This window comes from Festucalex cinctus, chromosome 18 (genome assembly GCF_051991245.1).
Source record: "Festucalex cinctus isolate MCC-2025b chromosome 18, RoL_Fcin_1.0, whole genome shotgun sequence".
Taxonomy (NCBI): domain Eukaryota; kingdom Metazoa; phylum Chordata; class Actinopteri; order Syngnathiformes; family Syngnathidae; genus Festucalex; species Festucalex cinctus.
Genome location: NC_135428.1, coordinates 20,050,197 through 20,071,059, shown reverse-complemented (window position 1 = coordinate 20,071,059; position 20,863 = coordinate 20,050,197). Strand labels below are relative to the sequence as shown.

The window sequence follows — 20,863 nt, the reverse complement described above, 5'->3', positions numbered from 1 at the left end:
TAAATAAGGCCACAAAAATTAGAGATTAAACAACGCTGGGTGTTTTCAACTACATTACTTCTGGTTTAGGGTGTAACTGTGAATATTGCTATTGTGTCAGTTTAATTTTCCCTTTCTAATTAGGGGTGCATAACAAATTATTTTAATAAAAAAAAAAAAATCAGTTTTGATTTAAAATACATGTACTGTATCAAATTGTCTGATATTGGAGAAATATATCTTTTAAGAAAATGATACATTTACAGTAACTACTGACAAGTTCATTCATATTGTAAAATAAACTCCTTGCATCATATACCCTTTCAAACTCAGCCGTATACTATCGACCCAAATTGTTCCACTTTGAAATAAACCGTCCTTGAATCATATATGTATATAGAGATACGTGTCAAATAATCTTTTCTTGGAGAGGAAGTACACACCCTTATCAATCTGTCAAAATTTTGAGTGTGCACTTCTTATTGTTTAGGAAGTGAGGCACCTGTGGAAATGATGAAAAGGCACGTTTAAGTCAGTCATATTGGTCATTCATGAAGTTGGTCATTAGCCAGCGTTCTTCATCAAAACACATTTAACACACCTTTATTTCAAATATAGCACACGTGTCTATGTCATCGAGCAGTTAAAGTGGATTTATAACGACAATGACAAAAACTTTGAAAAAGGCACCTCAATTACTGGCTGCATGCATCAGTAGCATAAACATCTGCTATATTGTTTATTAATTCACACATTCGGCTGATTCAGGTATAACAGAATGCAAAGTTGTAACAAACAGTAAACGTAACAAGATAGTAAGGTGGGTATGTGTGCATATTTAACATAAAATGATTGTATCCAATCAAAACATTGTCTCTGTATGCTAAAGCATGCTAAAAATCATCATTAATCATTTCCATTGTTTGATGTACAATATTTGACTTATATTTCATATACAATCGATATACTAATTTATATATATATATATATATATATATATAAGAGAGAGAGAGAGAGAGAGAGAGAGAGAGAGAGAGAGAGAGAGAGAGAGAGAGAGAGAGAGAGAGAGAGAGAGAGAGAGAGAGAGAGAGAGAGAGACTTATGGCAATTAAACTCCTGTTATTTGGGTAAGATGAATACTTTCTAATGTTGATCCTGACTGTCACCATTTAAACTCAGTTGTTTTTTTTGCCAACTGAAATGTATTTGATTCAGTCTTACTATTTCACATTGTATGTGCTCTATGATTTGCAATCTTCACATTTCATTTGAACTTGAGTGTAGCTCAAAATCAAATGTCAAACAATAAAACCTATTGACTTAAACATGCAATTAATCACACCTCATAACTGCTTTCTCTTCAGCAGTGTGAACATTGTCAGTGAATGCTTGTGCTTCCCTGGGTTGATACAGCATCATTTCTACCTTACAAGTAATATGGCACAGTCAAAAATCCTATAACGGTCTCATGATCAGGCATTGCTTTGAAAGTAACATTTGGAGACAGTGAGTGGGATGAAAACAATGGGAAGTTGCTGAAAGATGGAGAGAAATATATAAAGAACATCCAAACAAATTGAGTCAAGGTAGGAGTATCCTTCTGGGCTCAAGAATACATGGTCAATTGAAGCCACTGAAAACACAAGCACAACACAGTAACAGTTAATCAAATGATTTTAAATAAATCTGACTTCTATAGATGTCAAACAGATGTGATTACCTCCTGAACATTGACTTTGATAGTCCCATTGTTGTCCTTATCCAGCGTTTTAAAGGCACCTAAACGCGAGCAGTCAGGTTAATTTTAGTGTCTAAGCGCCTCATGTCATATGTGAGCGGGCTCATTTCAAAACTTACGGCACATGGCATCCAGCCTTACAAGACAGCCAATGTAGTTGTCAAAATCCATGTTGCCGCTCTCATCGCAATACCTGCGAATTATCATCTGGAACAGCTGCTCACTTAGAGGAAAGCCTGCAGAAGATTATTTCAAAAGCCCGTATTCAATCAAATGAAGTTTTTATTGTACACATACCACAGATAAAAAAGTATAATGCATTAAGAATGAACCCATTCTATGGAATCTAAACTAAGGCCATGCATGCCTTTGTGGACACGGAATAAGACATTTTATACTTAACAAGGCAGATTTATCAAATACTGATGAGCCAGCAACATTTAGGCAGCTCACGCATCACTTCGTGTTAGCGCTCCTATTTGAAATCTGACATGAACTGTATGACTGCAGCTTTCCAAACACGTTTTGTTGGCGTTACAAATAACACCTGTGACAATGTTGTGCCTTTTTAATATGTTATTTTGTACAGTTGCAGTGGTGTTGTTCTCTTAAATTGTTGTTGACACCCTTAGTAGTAAAAGTAGTCCAGTCGGTGCTATAAATAAAATAATGGCCTATGGTTGAGTGACAAGGAAAGTTATTTTAGTTAACTAAAACTAATGGGGGAAAAAAAAAAAAAAAAAAAAAACTAAAACTCAAAAACTAAAATAATTTAAAAAAAAATTCATTAAAATAAAAATAAAAATGCTTTTAAAAAACAACTAAAATGTTTTATGTTTACAAAACTAACTAAAACTATAATTATAGCAAAAATGTCCTTCATTTTCATCTTTGGTAATTTAATGAATGAGTCTTTGGGGATGATTTTAAATATGATTTTAAGTAGATTTATTTTAATATTACCTAGAATAAGGATGTTTGAAAGTGTGTCACACAGAAGTGACGCCATCTAGCAGCAGCCAATAGAAAAGCACTTTCATATGACGTTCCTCCCAGGATGTTTTTTTTAATATTGCTCACAAGTCATACACATTTTTTTTAGAACTACAACTAATACTGAAACTAAAGCGTAAAACAAAACTAAAACTAAGCATTTATTAAATAACTAAAACTAATGAAAAAAAAATAACAAAACCACCCAGAAAGCTAATTAAAACTAACTACATTTAAAAAAAATAAAAATAAAAATAAAAAAAACACAAAACGAAATAAATCTAACTAAAATGAAAAATTACAAAATGATAATGATGCTGGTGACAAGAGAACATTTGTACGAGAAAGCACTAATAGATTTAAATGCAACCAATACTCTATTTCTTGAGTTTAAAACACATCAGTGGGCCGGAGGCTATTAAATGTGCGGGTTAGAACAACAATCCCAAGTAGTGCATTTCGCAGGCCGAGCCACTGGGAAATTGCCAAAATGTCCAGATTACTGATCCGGGTCTGGCTGTAGCAGGTCAAAAATATGGAAAAAGTGAATAGTTTCCAGATACTCTGAACTGGTGACTGTGATTTGTGACCATAAAATGTGTTTTTATGTCATGCAAATCATTAACCAAGAACAAAAACAGGGTTTCCAATACAAAACATTTTATTAGCTGCTCATACCAAGGTAACGTGAAATGGAGTACTGTATCTTGAGCAAGGCAATTTAACTAGTTTAGAAATCAAATTTTTGTCACTTGTAAAATTAATTAATCAAATAAATCATACTAACATAGCATATATTATACAGTATTGAGTTCTCACAAGAGAATTGAACATTTAACATACACAGTGGCGCTCCTGCCATTAGGCAGATTAGGTAGATGCTAGGGGCGCTCGTGAGCAAAAAGTACACATTGAGTAAACATTGAGAGGAGATAGTGGTTTTTTTGTTTTTTTTTAAACCACATTTTCCACACTATAAGGAGCACCGCATTATAAGGCGCACCTTCAATGAATGACATTTTAAAACTTTTTCCATATATAATGCGCTACAGTAGAGGCTGGGGTTACTTTGTGCACCCATTAGATGGTGCTGCGCAATAGGGAATGTCAACAAAACAGTCAGCTAGGTCAGTCAAACTTTATTAATAGATTACAAACCAGCTTTCTGACAACTCCATTCACTCCCAAAAATGGATAAACAGCTGTTTTATTATTTTCTCTGAGGTAAAGTATTAGTATTAGCTAGCGATCCAAGATGGAGGGATCTTCTGCGCATGCGCGGCACCGATCGTGTAGGGTCACCGATAGCGTCTTGACAGCGAGACCTGTTGCTGCTCAATATTGATCCATATATAAGGTGCACTGGATTATAAGGGGCATGGTCAGCTTTTGAAAAAATTGAAGGCTCTTAGGTGCATCTTATAGTGCGGAAAATACGGTAATTCTCAAAAGCTGTTCTGGCGAGCGCTTTTCATTCACGTATTTACATATAGAATGGAAGCCCTGCGCTCATCACATCACCAGGTGCTGTGTGCACCTTCTCCTTGTAGCGTCTCACAATTAATATACATTTAAGTTAGTCAACAGCATCTGATGAGAAATCTAAAGCTGATAAAATAGAAAATATGATGCCATTTATCTGAACTTTGGTCTTTCTTGTTGTAGTGGCTGTGAGGAATGTGACTTAAGGCGCCTTGACATTTGCACGATTTTGTGACACGAATTGGCACAACTCAAGTCGTACCAGTGCGCGAACTAGTCATAAAGTGGCGTGAAGTGTGCGTAAACTCGTCGTGACTGCGTGCCATGTTGGGGTAAAAATTTTGAAATGTTCAAAATTTTTGTCACGACAAAATTTCGCGACCGGGTCGTGAACTATGCGCGAACTGTTCGTGAACTCGTCGGGACGATGCGGGAAGGATGCGAGACAGTGCGTAGCAGTGCGCGCCTCGGATGGGCCCTCCCCGGCGCCTGCGGCGCGCCGAGAAGACGATCAAACTTGACTATACGGAAGTTTAAAAAGGTTTCCGTGGGTACCTGCGGAAGGATCATTACCGGAGAGAGAGGGCGAGCGAGCCCGCACGGGCGGAGGCGCCTTCGAACGAGAGGCCGAGGGCGCGCAGCCGCGGAGAGTCGGACGCTCGCGGGCGCTCCGACCGCGGGCCGGCCAACTCTGTTTGCACTCTCCCGCTTCCCCACGTCCACTCAACCTTGGTCCCGGCCCGGGGCCCCGGCCGGTGCGGGGATACCACCCCCCTTCGCCGGTGCCAGCGGCGGCCACCTCGGAACCCAACAGCCGACGGGTACGCAGCTGGGTTGGGGAGGCCCCATTTTTATATGGCGTGCCTGACACCGTCCGAATTGCGCGAACTCGTCGTGCAAATGCGGAAAGTGCGGAAAGTATGCGCAAACTATTCGTGAACTCGTTGTGTCAGTTCGTGTCAATGTGGACACGAATGGTCACGCATTAGTGAACTCGTTATGAACTCGTCGTGAACTATGCGTGAACTAGTCGTGAACAGTGCGGGAACCTCCCAGTTCGTGGCCCAAAATGACACGACTTGCCACGACAGAATCGTGCCAAAAAGTCGTGCAAGTGTCAGGCCGCCTTAACTCAGGTGCAAGTGTTGTCAAACTTGTCACATCTTTGCACGTGAAGCCTCGGCTTTATGAGACACAAACGTACATGTGGCCGCTGCTGGAGATTGACTGTGATCTCATTGCTGATGTAAGTGACCACTGAATTGACTTCAAATTGTTATCATGAAATACTGATGTAACATTGCCAATAATTTTAATACTGAATACACAGTAAGAATTACCACCATTAGCTTTTTGCAGTGATGACAATCACTTTTGTTGGAAAATGTGGTTCAATTTTTTACATTACTTTCTTTTAGCTCAGCGGTCAGCCCACTCGACTTCCAAGTCAGAGATGGTGGGGGCGCAGATTTGAAGACCGAGCTGTGACTTGGGCGACGCAGGAATGGCCACTGTTACAGTGAAGCGAGGTTTTGGGGGTGAGTCTAAAAGATGCAAATGTACGCTATGTGAATGTACGTTTGTTTAAGGGAAAAACAAACAAACAAACAAAAAAAACAAAAAAAAACAAACAAACATTCCAGAGCCTTTGAAATAGGATGCAGGCCTGGGCTTTTAGCTCAACAGTCAGCGCACTCCAGTTGGCGGCATGGGTATCGAGTAGGTGTGGCTTGGACGCTGCAGGAATTGCCACCGTTACAAATGTACAGTACATGCAGTATCTGTAATTTGCCTAAAGAATAGCAATATGGGCCAATGCAAATTCTGTTTTAATAGGGTTTATGTAAAGTCACACAGATAACTAGTAAGACAAAGAAGAAAAGGTATAAAATGTGCATTGTTTCAAGATGCACTGATGAAAGATGTAAAAAGACATTTTCAGTGATATTTAAAGAACAAAATGGCAGGCAAAACAAAAACTCACCAGCAGCTCTGAAAGCATTGGGCAATTCATCCGCCCCAATAACACCAGAGCCATCTGAATCGTAGGACTTGTACACTCCCTAAACAACAAGAATGAACATTTTTCAAACATACATTCAAGTTTGGAAGGATGTAGAATTTGAGTCGTAACTATTAAGGTATGGCATCTGGTAAATGATCTTGTCAAACTTAAAACTGGAGAGGCTTATCATTAGGGGTGTTTAAAAAAATAGATTCGGCAATATATCGTGATATTACAGCATTTCTCGAATCGATTCGATATGCTCCGAATCGATATTTAAACATTTTTTTTAATGGAAATATTCAACAAAACATTTTACTTAAGGTTAGGGTTCATAGAGTAAGCATGGAAGAATGTTATATTAATGGAACATTAAGCCTTAATATTTTATTTCAATGCTGTTCAAACATGAAACTGATTGCAACAGATTGTTAGTTAAATACAGTGGCTCACAGTTACAAGCCGGAAGTTTCAGATAAATAAATACATTTTCATACAAATCTTATGGTGTACATTTACAAGTTTACTGATTAGTATTTTCTAAATTTGGGTAGATAAAAAAAAAAAAATAAAAATCGCAATAATTGACTTATAGATTCATATCCGGATTAATCGGTATCGAATAGGGGTGGGACAAAAAAACGATTCGACCGAACCATCGGTCGTCAAGGGGAGCTAAACGGCCGTGTCGGTAGCAGACTTGTCAACCGATACAAAATCCGCCGGGAATCCTTAGATACATTGCTGTGGGCCGGATATCGCGTTGCTGTGAATCGGTTGCGAGTGAGGCTTTATGGTTTTCATAACAATAGCAAGAGTTCTGCACCGTGCTCTACTTGTGTTGTTTACATTTCAGTAGCACCACTATTCAAGCTACTTCCGTGTTTACAGAGAGCTAGTAAAGTAGCGCTCAGAGACGCTTCATTCCCCGGATGTTGTAAACATAATGCAAAGACGTTACGCACCTTGGGGGGAGCCTACCGTCAACGCCGTGCTCGCGACACGGCACGCGCGCTCGCGCGCAGTCGCGCACAACAAGTGACAACATGCAAATGGAGACAGTTAGCAGAAGCCGGTGCCGTACATCTCGGTATTTCCCATAGCTATCGAGTCCTCTCGGTGCACTTGTATGTCCTGGGCCGGCGTTGGTACTGCGCGCGAGCCAAAAAGAATAACTTCCGTGACGATCCAATGCATGGATTCAAACGACACAGGTATGCCCCACAGCCAACACACCAGCTAAGCTAAAAGCACACTGCAAATATCTCATTTCTCAGTTTGTGGCTCCCTGTCAATGTACACAACTAGCATGAGCAGCAGGGAACTGAGACGTGCCCCCAATTACGTCATCAAACTCAAAATGAACGACAGCCCAAAAAACAAAAACAAACAGTAGTGATTCCGTGGTCATCATCGTGTCTCAGATTAAAAAAACAAAAAAATATATCATACATTAACCAAAAATGAATGTGATGGCAAAGAAAAACAAAAATTGTTAAAAACAAAAATTGTTGATAAAAAGGTTAGGGCACTTTTGGAAATATTTTTGGATATATTAAGTTGTTAAAATGTGTTTGATAGATTTATTGTTCCATAAGGTGGGTTCATATTTCTTTTGGCTGGACGGTAGGTTTATTTCATGTCTTAAATTTATGTTTCTGAAATACTTCACAATGTGGACATATTCTGTTTAATTGTGTTGGTGTCTTTTTAAAGGTTAAATATTTATATTTCAAATTGAATTATCAGCCTTTTGTTTTCCCGATCCTTATTTTGAATAAAAAAAAAAAAAAAAACAAGAAACAAATATAACTGTCAATAACAACTAATAAATATTTAAACTGATACATTTTTCAGTCATATCGCCCAGCCCTTTGTTCCGGTCCATTTAAATAATTGATTCAATATATAAAAATATAGAAGACATATTTGTTGTTGTTCTTTTTTAACACATTTGTAGATACTGTAAAAATTTGTGATTAATGTTTACAAGCAACAAATGTCACTATAAGTTCTGAATATTGAAATTAATCGTATCGAATCGAAAATTGTATCGTTCCCAAACTTAATCGAACCGTTCTGTTCTGAAAGATAATCGTTTTTCAATCGAATCGCAACTTGTGTATCGAGATACATATCGAATCGGCCTCATGTCAGAGATTCCCACCCCTAGTATCGAATCGAATCGTAACCTATGAATCGTGATACGAATCGAACCGCCAGGTACTAGGCAATTCACACCCCTACTTGTCATCATAATGTGCTGAAGAAAATGTGAAAGTTCATAAACAACACAAATCCGCAGAGAGAATAAAATGGATGATGCTCTTTTTTTTTTTTTTGAAAGTGCGTCCCTTCTCCAAATTGTTTCAGAAGGTAATTTTATGCCGTACAGAACCCTTTCACCCAAAAAAAAACTCGTTTGTTTGGGCTTAATTACATGCCTAAAACTTCATAATGACATTTGCTTGCACGCAGTAACCCTAACTTAATGGGTAATGTTTAGGTTTACTTGCACCTTTGTTGGTTTGGTAAGACATTTATGCACAGTGTTTTCATTTATTTTATAAATGAAATTTCCCTAATGAGACTAAAAGTATGTACTTACACCATTTTACCCAATTCAAAAACTTTAATTATTATTGAGTGGAATGGAATATGTTACTTGACTGCTTTGCAATTCCAAAACTACTTGAACTGTAGCCTACTGTTGCCATTGTTGCATAGTACTAACAGAGTTTTTTTTTTTTTTTTTCTCCTCTGACTCACTGGTAACGATGAACACTGACCACAGGAATGCAACAGCACAGAAAGGAAACACCCATGGAGAACAAATGCGTCAAGTCTGCAATACTTGCCTGCCACTTCTTTATGTTATTCCAGAGGTATTTGAATTCATGGAAGCCAAGTTTTCCAGTGCTGTCACTCTGGAGCATCATTAAGGTCCACAGTGTTCATCAAGCACGCGCAAACATGTGATCAAGCACATGCAAACATGTGTCCTGGCATATTTGCCTACTGTGTGTTTCAGTCTACCTTACTCAGCATAGCAACATACACACCCACCCAGTTAACATCTCACTTAGTTTTACCTGCTGTGAAAGGCTGACCAAATTGGCACTAGGTGCTGCATGATTTCGTATATCTTTTAATCGACACTAATAAGATGAAAGTCGAGTCGACTAGTCTGATAATGGCATTGATATTTTTTTTCGGAATATTAAAAAAAAAGAAAAAAAAAGTCGCATAAGGGGGAACATTTTCAATGCACATAGACAATGGACAGCTCATACACTCAATGTATATACAACATACATGTGAGAACACAGTACTGTAATACAATCTATTAGGAATGTAATGATAACGGCAATATCGTGATATCGAGATATCAAAATTGCCACAATATCAACATGTCACGATATTAAAAGCAGCACATCTGTTTAAAAAGGCGAGGCTGTATTCCATTTCTGCAGTGCTAGCACCCTCTGGTGGTTAATATAATAATGCAGTTTGATTTTAATTAGGAATGTTTTGGCCACTGCAGCGTTTATCTCACTCCTATAAAACTGTCATACTAGCAAATATTTTTCAACATCTCCGTCAAAAATAAAAAAATCTTTTGGCCTGCTTTAGCCGAGCACAACATTGTGAACTACATAGACCATAATACCATGGCCAATAAGAGCACGTCAATGCAATGGCCAAACCTATTTATCCGCCACTGCTGTTATTAAGTACAAAAACCCAATATTGTGCTCCCCCCTCCCATATGTTTTTGGTTTTTTTTTCTTATAGTGTGAATTTTTATACAATATCGTGAGACCTTTTATATTGCCAACCTCTCCACAATACCGTGATAATTATAATATCATGAGGTTCATATTGTGATATTTATTAGTGTTGTTCCGAAACCGTTTTTTGGCCCCTGATACAGATTCCGATAACCAGCTTTGCAGTATCGGCCGATACCGATACCATACCGATACCAAAGTTTGGTTTTTTTCCTCAACATGAAAAAGCTGTCCTGCCATTGGTTCAGAGCATTCAAAAGCCAATAGGATATCTCAGATCATCAGAATGTAGTGAACATGTCACATATCAGTGAATGTCGTGCACAAGCAAGACACAAGATGCATCCAAAATCCTATATTAGCGTTGGAATTAATGGTATCGGCATGGAACTTGTGAGTACTCACCGATACCGATACCACTGTTTTAATGCAGTATCGGGGCCTCTGCCAATACCAGTATCGGTATCAGAACAAGACTAATATTTATCATATCGTGATGTTTGGATATCGTTACATCGCTACTATCTATTGGCCACGTTGTTGTTTGGGGGCACCAGATTGTACTTGGTGGCAATTTGCAGTGCTTCTTCAGCACACCAGCGAGTCTAATAAGGTTAAGTGGTAGGGAATATAAGAGGGATGGCTTGATAGATGTTTGAAAAAAAAAAAAGAAAAAAAAAAAAGACTGTGTACAGTAGAATTCTCAACTCTCTATCCATTTAAATAGCATGGTCTGAAAAGTTGTTCAAAATCCTACACATGCATGTCTTTGTTCCCCCTTTACTTAACCAAATCATCACGTTCAGAAAACAATACAAATCGATAAAAGTGATGGACTAATTTCATTTAGCGCACACTTCAGTCTGTGTTCAGGGATAAGTCCAAGATCGTTTATGCCTGTCAAACTTGTTAATTGTGCTTGTTTGGAATTATAAGCTTCAGTGACGCGTTTCTCATTGTGCAACACATCAGATAAAGCCTTCCAAAGATAAAGAGGATACATCCATGACGGCCACCATGCTTCTGCAAGACTCAATAGTAAAACCATCGGTCTTCAGATCCCCATCTGAAACACCACACACATTTTTTTTTTCTTCTGCAATACAGTGCTACATTACAGTATATTACAGTCTGATTCATATCAGACTCCAAAGAAATTACAAAAGGCAGTAGACGTGTAGATGTGTTACTCGTATGCGTAAAAGAAGCGCAAGTACTGTATGACGTATACTTACGTTTTCCAATGATTTTGTTTAGGATATTCATGAGTTCAGCGGGACTCACTTCCATGTCCTGTGAAAATTCAAAAGCACAACCATGTAAAAGTGCAGCCATACAATCTAATACTTAAAAATGGTAAAAAAAAAATAATATATATATATATATATATATATATATATATATATATATATATACATATATATTTTCTATATGTTGCTTAATTCCTAATTATTTTTCTTTTCTCTTTTCTTTTCTTTTGTTTTTTGGGGGGTTGCCATTCCTCACTGTTCATGAAAAATACTTAATGTTTTTTGTTTTTGTTTTTTTAATTTTTGTTTTGTTTTTAATTTTTGGAGTTAAAAAAAATATTTATTTCAATGCATGTAATGGGCATCAATTATACAAAGATTTTCGCTATTCACGTGCTGGCCTGGGCCTTATCCTCCACTAATAGCTGGGGTCCACTGTAATTTCTCCTCAACTACTTAAATGGAATCTCTGGTGGGATTAAAGAGAGCACCAAGAAAAGAGGAGCTTGCAAATAATGAAATAGGAACAGCCGATGGGGTCCGAAAATATACACATGCCATGTTTGTGCTTAACATTAACAAAAGCAATTTGGGCAACAAATCTTGTCTAGGCAGGTCCCCATGCAGAAACACATTTGTACGTGCTAAAAAAAATTGAAAGTGGATAATTGTATATTCATATACAGTGAACCCTTTTTTGCAGTTCATAATACATCAATTCATCACCTATCAGCCCCTTTTTTTATGCCAAACTCATCCTCAGCTATTCTATGAAAATCATCTGTTGTTTTGATGTGATTAACGGTTTAAACTATCAACAAAGGCAATGAAATAGACAGACAGACAGACAGTAGGGGTGGGGGGTCGATATTGCAATATATTGTTGTACTCTCTGCGCAATAAATCTATCGATACACTAACAGCAGTATCAATATTTTATGACAGTACATAGCACATAATGGATTTACCCTGTCATTTAGACATGTTAATGAAGCTGCCAACCTGGAAAAAATACTCAACATGTCGCCTATGCTAAGGATGACGTATTTATGTATTTTTTTTAAATATAGCTTTACCAAACAATACATTGACGCCAATGTAATTGCCTTGGTGGGGTTTTACTTTGAAGTCGGCCTGCACAGCGACGTGACCGCCAGCTGACTTCCCTTTTCGACAAGTTGCCTTACATAGTGAAGTTTTTACTGAAATTACATATTTTTCGACCAACATTATCACAATGCCACCCCGAAAGTATATTTAATCGCTAATTTAGGACGCTAAGAAACCGCTAGTTAATTACGCCGTCGTCGTATGATACGGCGCAAATCTCCAATGTTAGTGGCTAGCAGCTAGTGTTTGCATTAGTGCCTGACTTGTATGGTGGCCCTGATGTGCAAAACGCAAGAAAACGGGTTGGTAACAGTAATGAGTGACAGCTACTTGGCTTGCTTGCTTTACTTTTCAGTTATAAAATAAGAATGTATCTGCCTCATGTTGCGCATAATACCTTACCTTGTCATTCTATGCATGGGCAAGGTATAAAATAAGAATGTATCTGCCTCTGATTGCACTTGAAGTTATGTTCCTAAATCCTAAATGACCATAGTAGACATTTTGAGATGATTTTTTATTTTTTGTGTTTTATTTAATGGGCAAAAGCGTTTTATAAAATAAATCCATTTATCTTGTTTTGTTTTTCTGATTAAAAAAAATATATATATATTATTATTATTATTATTATTATTATATGATATGTCATTATGGAGGTGTTTGAGGCATTTTTGTGACATAAATATTCACAAAAATAAATGAAAACACCATATATAGCCTGGACATACTTTTAATAGCTTGTATAAAAATATAATAATAATAATAATAATCATAATAAATAAATAAATTAATTAAAAATTCGAAATTATTTGATATAAAACATTTGTTTTGTTTTGAGAAAAAAAAAAGGTAATGAAAATTAGTTACTTTGCCTGATAACGAGTTACTTTTATTATGAAGTAATTGAATTACTAACTCAGTTACTTTTTTAAGCACATAAAGAGTAACTATAATTACTTCTTTAAAGTAACGTTCCCAACACTGATTATCATTATTGTGGGCCACATATCGTCACAGTATCGAATCGGGAGTTACCCATATCGTCCCACCCCTAACAGACAGACAGCTGAGTTTGATGGTACACTCACATCTCCGGCGAGTTGCTGGAAGACTCTGCGGAACTGTTTCTCTTCATCGCTCTCATGCTGGCTCTGCATATGCAAGAGGTCTGCGAGGCGCAGGCTGTGTGAACATTACAAACGTTGTCATTAGCCTGAGTTAATGGTGCAGTGATGCACATATTGAGTTGAAGAGGCTCAGGCAATGCCTGTCACTCACAGGTTCAGATGGAATGAATTGGGCTGGGTCGATATTCCTGCAAAAGCACAATTAAATAGAGAAGTTTAAAAACCGATGTGCATGTTTTACACTTGGATAATTCTTTGTGCAGTATCTCACCCGATGACATTAATCAGGCCACCAATGAACTTTCTGGCAAATGACATTTTGAGTCGGCTGTGAACATCAAATGTAACACAAATTACTCAAAAATACGTACATACGCCACATACAATACTTGGGTCTGGATTAACAGTATCCTTGTTGTGACAGTACCAATTAAACAAGCAGTAGTTGCTAGGGTGCCACCCCAGGACTCATGATGGTCACCCACACTAATACCCCGGACAAATAAATAAATAAATAAATAAATAAATAAATACACTTTCAAATTCAAAATATAAGTCTATTTTTAGATGAGCAGGATAAATTATATTTAGATAATAGGGGTGTGAATTGCCTAGTACCTGACGATTCGATTCGTATCACGATTCACAGGTCACGATTCGATTCGATACCGATTAATCCCGATACGAATTTATAAGTCGATTGTTGCGATTTTTTTTCATTCAAATTTAGAAAATACTAATCAGTAAGCTTGTAGAGTGTAAGATTGAAATGAAAATGTATTATTTATTTATATGAAATTTCAGTCTTATAGAGGTTGTAATCTGTTTCATGTTTGAACAGCATTAAAATAAAATATTAAGGCTTAATGTTCCGTTCATATAACATTCTTCCATGCTCAAGGTGTGAATCCTAACCCGAAGTCAGACGTTTTGTTGAATATTTTTCCATTAAAAATGGAAGTTTAAAAATCGATTCACACACACACACAAAAAAAAAAAAAAAAAAAAAAGGCAATGATGATAAGACGTTGAATCGGTAAGACTACCGAATGAACAATTCTGAGCTCTTTAAAAAAAAAAAAAAATCGATTTTTTTTTATTGAATCGATTCGAGAATCGCGCGATGAAGTATCGCGATATATCGACGAATCGATTTTTTTTAACACCCCTATTAGATAATGAGCTGTTTTGTTGAACTCGTTTAATTTTGTGGTATAGTTATGTTTAGACTGCACACATCTTAATAATAATAGTAATAATAATAATAATAATAATAATAATAATAATAATTGTAATCCGTAATGCACTTTACATTTCGAAGAAATCTCAAAGTGCTACAGATGAGAGTTAAAACAAATTGCAGTGAATAATTTTACCTATTGACTTTTTTTGACATTGGGTCACACTGAATGGCCACCTTTACACTCACTGAATACATATGAGTGTAGACATCATTGCCCCTCTTATTTTAGGTAATTAAAAACATTGTAAATGATGTATGTGACTAAAATAATTTAGACAAATATTTTAGAATATGAAATAAATGCTGGGGGTGCTTAACTGGGGATTACTGTACACAGATTTCTGACAGGTCTATAGTCCCAAGTTACATTTCATTGGAGTTATTGTGTACTTTTTGACTGCCTCTAGTATAAAACAATATGAATGACTGTATGCATGAAGTTCTCGTTTTATGTAGTCTTGTGACACACCCACCACACAATTAAATATTTCCTTGTTGGAAAACGCAGCCGCACCCCGAACGCAGAAAGAGACCAACAAAGTTTATTTTGCTGTTTTTCCGTTTGTGACCTCCCATAAAGTCTTCAAGCCTTAGACAAGTGAGCCAATTTTCACGCAACCCGTATCTAAGACCGGTATCAATCGTTCTTTGACGTTGAAAACGAATTCTGTATCGTGTTGTTTTTCACAGTTTATTGGGTGGAATAAAATGCGGGGATAACACGTTACGTTCGTGGTTGAAATATCTCCAAACCATACACTGTTTCAGCAGTGCTGAGAAGAAACATCGCATACACAGCAACATTTGCCTGAGTTAGCTAATACTGTATCGGCTAACACGAAGCTAGCCAGCTAACGACGAGGTACGCAATCTTGTCTGTCGAATTGGACAACCTTTTAATTTAGCTAATAATTGTAAGGTTGGATCTTACATGGGTTGACAATTATATGACGTGCAAGAACTTACCGTAGTAGTCAGTCACTCAAGTTGTTAGCTAGACAGTCGGCCGGGGTTTGGCAAGTTCCGAGCCGAAGCAGCTGGCACTAGGATCAGTCAACGAGAGAGAAGAGCAAGCAGGACGAGAGTATGTACAAGTTGAATCCGTCCTGCTGCCAAAACCGCACCTCTTGTTTGCTTGCTTTGTTACATGACTGCCATCTACTGGAATTAGACCAAATCGCAAGCACCCAAGAAATGCTAATTGCACAGTACTAACGGTGGTGAACATATAGAACGAACATTTTTGCTCCATTTTAATAAGCAGCAAGAAGGGCTATCAATCAAATAATGTGAATATGTGGTTTCGTACAATGAAAAAAAAAATCATCAAGTGGTTGCACACAGTAAAGTCATTTGGATCCAGAAATATAAAGAGGCTATGTTAGATGTATAGTTTACTTAAATGGTATCTGGAGCCAGATGACTTTATTTCGTACAAACACTCGACGAGTACCATTTTAGAGTGTAAATTAATATATCATGGGGAGAGTGAGATCATGAAATTCCCCTCTTAAGAAAAAATGTCTTATTTTCTCTTCCACACGTGATGTGGTACATACTGCAACTTTGTTTTTATAAAACAAAATGTAAAATCTTATAAAGCGGTATGGTACCCCACAACCTGGAGAAAGCACCCCCCATTTCCAACACCCCAGGGAAGGAGGTTGCCCCCCTATACCCCACACGTCATTTTGATTCATACAAACTTGGTACACTAATACTAAACTTTATCCTCATATTTTGACATTGTTCTTACTTCAATTGAAACACAAATGTGAAAAAAAAACAACACAAAAACAAATCATTATTGATTTTAACAACCATTTAATTATCGCCAAATTCAAATTAACGGGCCTGTGACAAATCATATTTGCAAAGTTTTTTTTTTTTTTTTTTTAATAAGGACGTGCAGCTATTATTATCTCGAGTTGGTTTTGCTGCTTTGGTGCTGTTTTTTGTTCAATTTTCCGTGCTAATCCCCCCCCTTTAGGTATTTTATTGGTTTGTTGTTGTTATTGTTATTATTATTATTATTATTATTATTATTATTATTATTATTATTATTATTATTATTATTATTATTATTATAAGGGTGTAGTGTCATGTCAGTGTCAGGAAGAGCCTGCCCAAAGTGCAGAATTTCCAGTATTTCAGGGTACTGTTCACGAGTAATGGAATAATCACAGAGATTGTTGCCGCGGGGCGGCACGGTAGTCGAGTGGTTAGCACGTCCGCTTCCCAGTTCTGAGGTCTCCGGTTCGAGTCCAGGCTCGGACCTTCCTGGGTGGAGTTTGCATGTTCTCCCCGTGCCCGCGTGGGTCTTCTCCGGGTACTCCGGTCTCCTCCCACATTCCAAAGACATGCATGGCAGGTTAATTGGGCGCTCCGAATTGTCCCTAGGTGTGCGTGTGAGTGTGGATGGTTGTTCGTCTCTGTGTGCCCTGCGATTGGTTGGCAACCAGTCCAGGGTGTCCCCCGCCTACTGCCCAGAGCCAGCTGAGATAGGCGCCAGCAGCCCCCGCGACCCTTGTGAGGAATAAGCGGTCAAGAAAATGGATGGATGGATGGATTGTTGCCGCGACTGCAATAATGCAAACTGTATCGGTCTGTCTTGATGAAGAAGGAGCTGAGCTGAAAGGCAAAATCCCTGATTTATCGGTGACTATGTGTAGTGGTCCCTGGAGAAGTGGGTATACTCTCAATTTTCACCATTTTTTAAGTAGTCCAGAAAAACGTCCTCTTTCAGAAATGGTGACATGTAACAATTAAAAATCCGCCGTAGTTAAGTACAGTTTGGCAAAACAAGCAGCCTTAAATAATGAAAAATTTATTTTTGTGAGGCAAACATAAAGTATATGTTATAAAACAAATTACAACATTTTATATTAACAAAAATAGTGGTTTGTGCTGAATCTTAAACTATTTGTGACCATTCTTGTGTTTTAATTTACCCGTAGTTAAAAATCAAGTGCCAGCCTATAGCTACTACAAAACTTTACTAGAGGATGCAGTTAGTGTGTAACTGGCAGCGTCCACCCCAGAAATCGAACCCATATCGCGATCAAGTATCCCGCGTACGAGGGCAAATCAGTTCACCTGAGCTAAATTTGGGGGGCACCATTCTGGGGGAGCATTTGAAAGATAGTTTTCCTTGACATGACCCGCCCTACTCTACTTCCAACTGGCTCATCAGTCCTCATGCCAATAGCCAATCTAATCAGTGGAGGCAGGGGGTACCAGCCAATTAGAAGCAGAGAAGGGTAGGCCATGGCTGAACGGATTAGGGAGGATTTAGAAGTGGGTATACTCAATACTGACTAAAAAAGAAATGGGTATACTCCGTGTACCCACATATACCATGGACTACACAACTTCTTGTGACTGAAAAATGAGATCATAGATACAAGCGGTCAAAATTAGTCCCCTCCTTAGGCTGTCCACGTCCTCCCTTAAAGGGGAAGTCAACAACACCCCGCCCCCCCCCCCCCCCCCTTTATTTTATTTATTTATTTTTTGGTTGACAATAATATGTTCTTTGCAGCCCCACTAGTCTAAATATGTAATTCTGGTTAATATTGCGTTAGAGGAATATGTACCGTTCATGGCATACAAAAAAATTTCTCGCCAAAGAAGGAAAAAGGAAACTACTTCCACACAAAGAAAAGGAGTGCCACCTTGTGGCGCTTTGCCACACTGCCGATTGTTACAGCACTGTGTACCGTATGTTTTTGTTGTTGTTTTTTTAAACCACTTACTCACACACGCATACACAAGCTCACTTCATGTTAGCCAAATGGGGTCTCCCAGGCGGAGGAGCGAACCCGCGACAACTGGCACCGAACGCACTGTGTACAATATGTGTTTGATGTCCCGTGTTGACTGAAACGTCATTTACGGTAGTCCTAGCGGTAAGTAAAGCAACTTCGGAAACACTCAGAATTTGCCATTAAAACCTGATTTTTTTCAAACTCCGGTTCACAACTTGCTTGAAATGATGTACTGTATATGTATTACAAAACAAATTAACTATGGTAATGTGAATTGTATTAAATGTTTGAAATCTGACCTTTAATGGCGCTATAAACGCTTACTCTCGGTCCAACCTCGCTTTCTGATAATGTCATCTTTCTCGCAACTGTTACTATAACAACCATGTTCTTGGCGCAAATCCATTGCCATGTGTAGTAAATCAGGTGCAAATTTGCTCCAAGCTGTCAGTTTTGTGGGCGTGTTTGCGCCGGTATATGATTAGAGCAATATCCTTAGTGAATAGGTGGGTAACTCGGCGCAGACTGCGGGTGCAGTTGTGGTGCAATATTTCGTGCTATTACCGGACGCAGTGCATTCTTATTGCCCTTATGTATGCCATTATACCTAGTTGTAGTGTAACACAACGGGACACAGCAACACTGAGTATAAGTGGTTGTTGTACGCATATGCTTATATTTATTCACTTTTTTTCATTTTTACCTTTTTTCCCCTCTGACTGACTTTTCCCACTGACTTTTTTTTTTTTCCCCAAAAACAAAAAACAAAACAGTTAGTATTGGGACGCGGACAATTACGTCACAACAGGAACCGGAAACAAGCTCTTTGTGCAAAAACAGTCCCGCCTCTTCCGTGGCGTAAACCCCATTGGGACGCGGCCCACACGTCGCGAACCGGAACCTGAATCAAAGTTGATGTGCAAAAACCCGGAAACTGGTAGTCCCGCCTCCTCCGTAGCATATACCCCATTCCGATGTCCTGCATACCTCCCTGCATATTTTTGGCATTATTAGATATTTGCGAGCGTCAAGAGCAGCTCATTCAACGGAGGTTCCGCGATGCTGTTTCTCATTTTGGAACAGCCTCATCGATTGCGTGCAGCCAGTAACCCGAAGCAGCCTTGTGGTCTGCATGCCCCACCTCACAACATGCTGACAGCAGCGTGACTAACGAGAATACGGAGGATTATGAATGAATTTAGCACAATACTACCTGGCAATACTACAGATTGTTTTTTCTACATGGAGAGGGGTGAAATATTCGGTTTTAAAAAATACCCTGCGCCATTGTGTACAAAGCCTCAATTGAACCATAACTGAAATTACTTTGCGGCCCACTAGATGGCTCTCGCGGCCCAACTCAATGGTTAGGAATGAGATTTAATTTGACGGCTAACTGCTAATCCATTTCAACACTTTGCCGCCCTCTGCTGAATTTAAATACAGTCAAACCTCGGTTTTCGAACATAATCCATTCCAGAAGGCTGTTCCAAAAGCGAATTGTTCGAAATCTGAAACAATTTTTCCCATTATAATTAATGTAAATAATTTTAATCCGTTCTAAGTCTAAAAAAAACTTTTTCCAAGTTTTTTATTTTACTATTATACATCATAAACTGCACTGTATACTGTTTACCATAAATAGAAAAGGGTAGAAATAGACACTGTTTTATTTTAATAGAAGATAGCCTATCTAAAATGATGAAAAACAAAAGCAAAATGCATTTACAGTATTTCTCCAATCTTCATACATATATTAATTGTTTGCAGTTGTTTGTGTCTGTATGGGTGTGTGTGTGTGTGAGTGTGAGTGAGAGTGCGTGGTTTCCTAAAGAAAGACAGAAAATAGGCCAATAAGTAAATGTATAAACGTAAGTTAAGGCACTCACATTAATAAACATAGCAAATTAAATTAGCGCAGTTAAGCTAGCGACATTTAGAACATCACATTCCGGTAGGCGCTCTTATTGTCAAACTAAATGGTGACACTTCCGGTTTCGGGCTTAGCAGCGCAACATCAACTTATGAGTGCTATGTGGTAACGTGCGGCTGAGAAAACACCGCCCAAACATTCGTAACAAACATTTTAAAAGGAATAAGCTATAGCTGATTCTGGCAAGAAGGTTACAGACAAGAAATAAGGACAACAGGACCCACCAGTCATTGACGCACACACTAGCGCCAGACTTCCTGCTGCTATCGCTGCTGGCGAAGACTGATTCTGTTCAAGCGGCCACACACACGAACGCGAGGGTAAGTTGTGTCACGTGAACTCGCTTTCCAATGAACAGACTACAAATTATGCAAATTAGGATTCGTCTCAGTTACGCAGTTAACAAAGTTGAACAAACAAAGTTGACTTAAGGAATAGACAGCTT

At 38.2% G+C, this 20,863-nt stretch overlaps 1 protein-coding gene across 1 annotated transcript; it reads right to left on the bottom strand.

Annotated features, from left to right (window-relative positions):
• Window positions 1–566: 566 nt before the first annotated feature.
• On the bottom strand, window positions 567–15,860 carry capns1a (calpain, small subunit 1 a). The gene is given in 12 exon segments (XM_077504742.1): window positions 567–1,612; window positions 1,700–1,758; window positions 1,837–1,953; window positions 6,177–6,251; window positions 9,052–9,124; window positions 10,990–11,054; window positions 11,224–11,281; window positions 13,437–13,496; window positions 13,498–13,530; window positions 13,627–13,663; window positions 13,747–13,803; window positions 15,685–15,860. Coding segments are annotated over 11 exon segments (651 nt in total). The 5' UTR covers window positions 13,794–13,803; window positions 15,685–15,860; the 3' UTR covers window positions 567–1,585.
• Window positions 15,861–20,863: the final 5,003 nt, after the last annotated feature.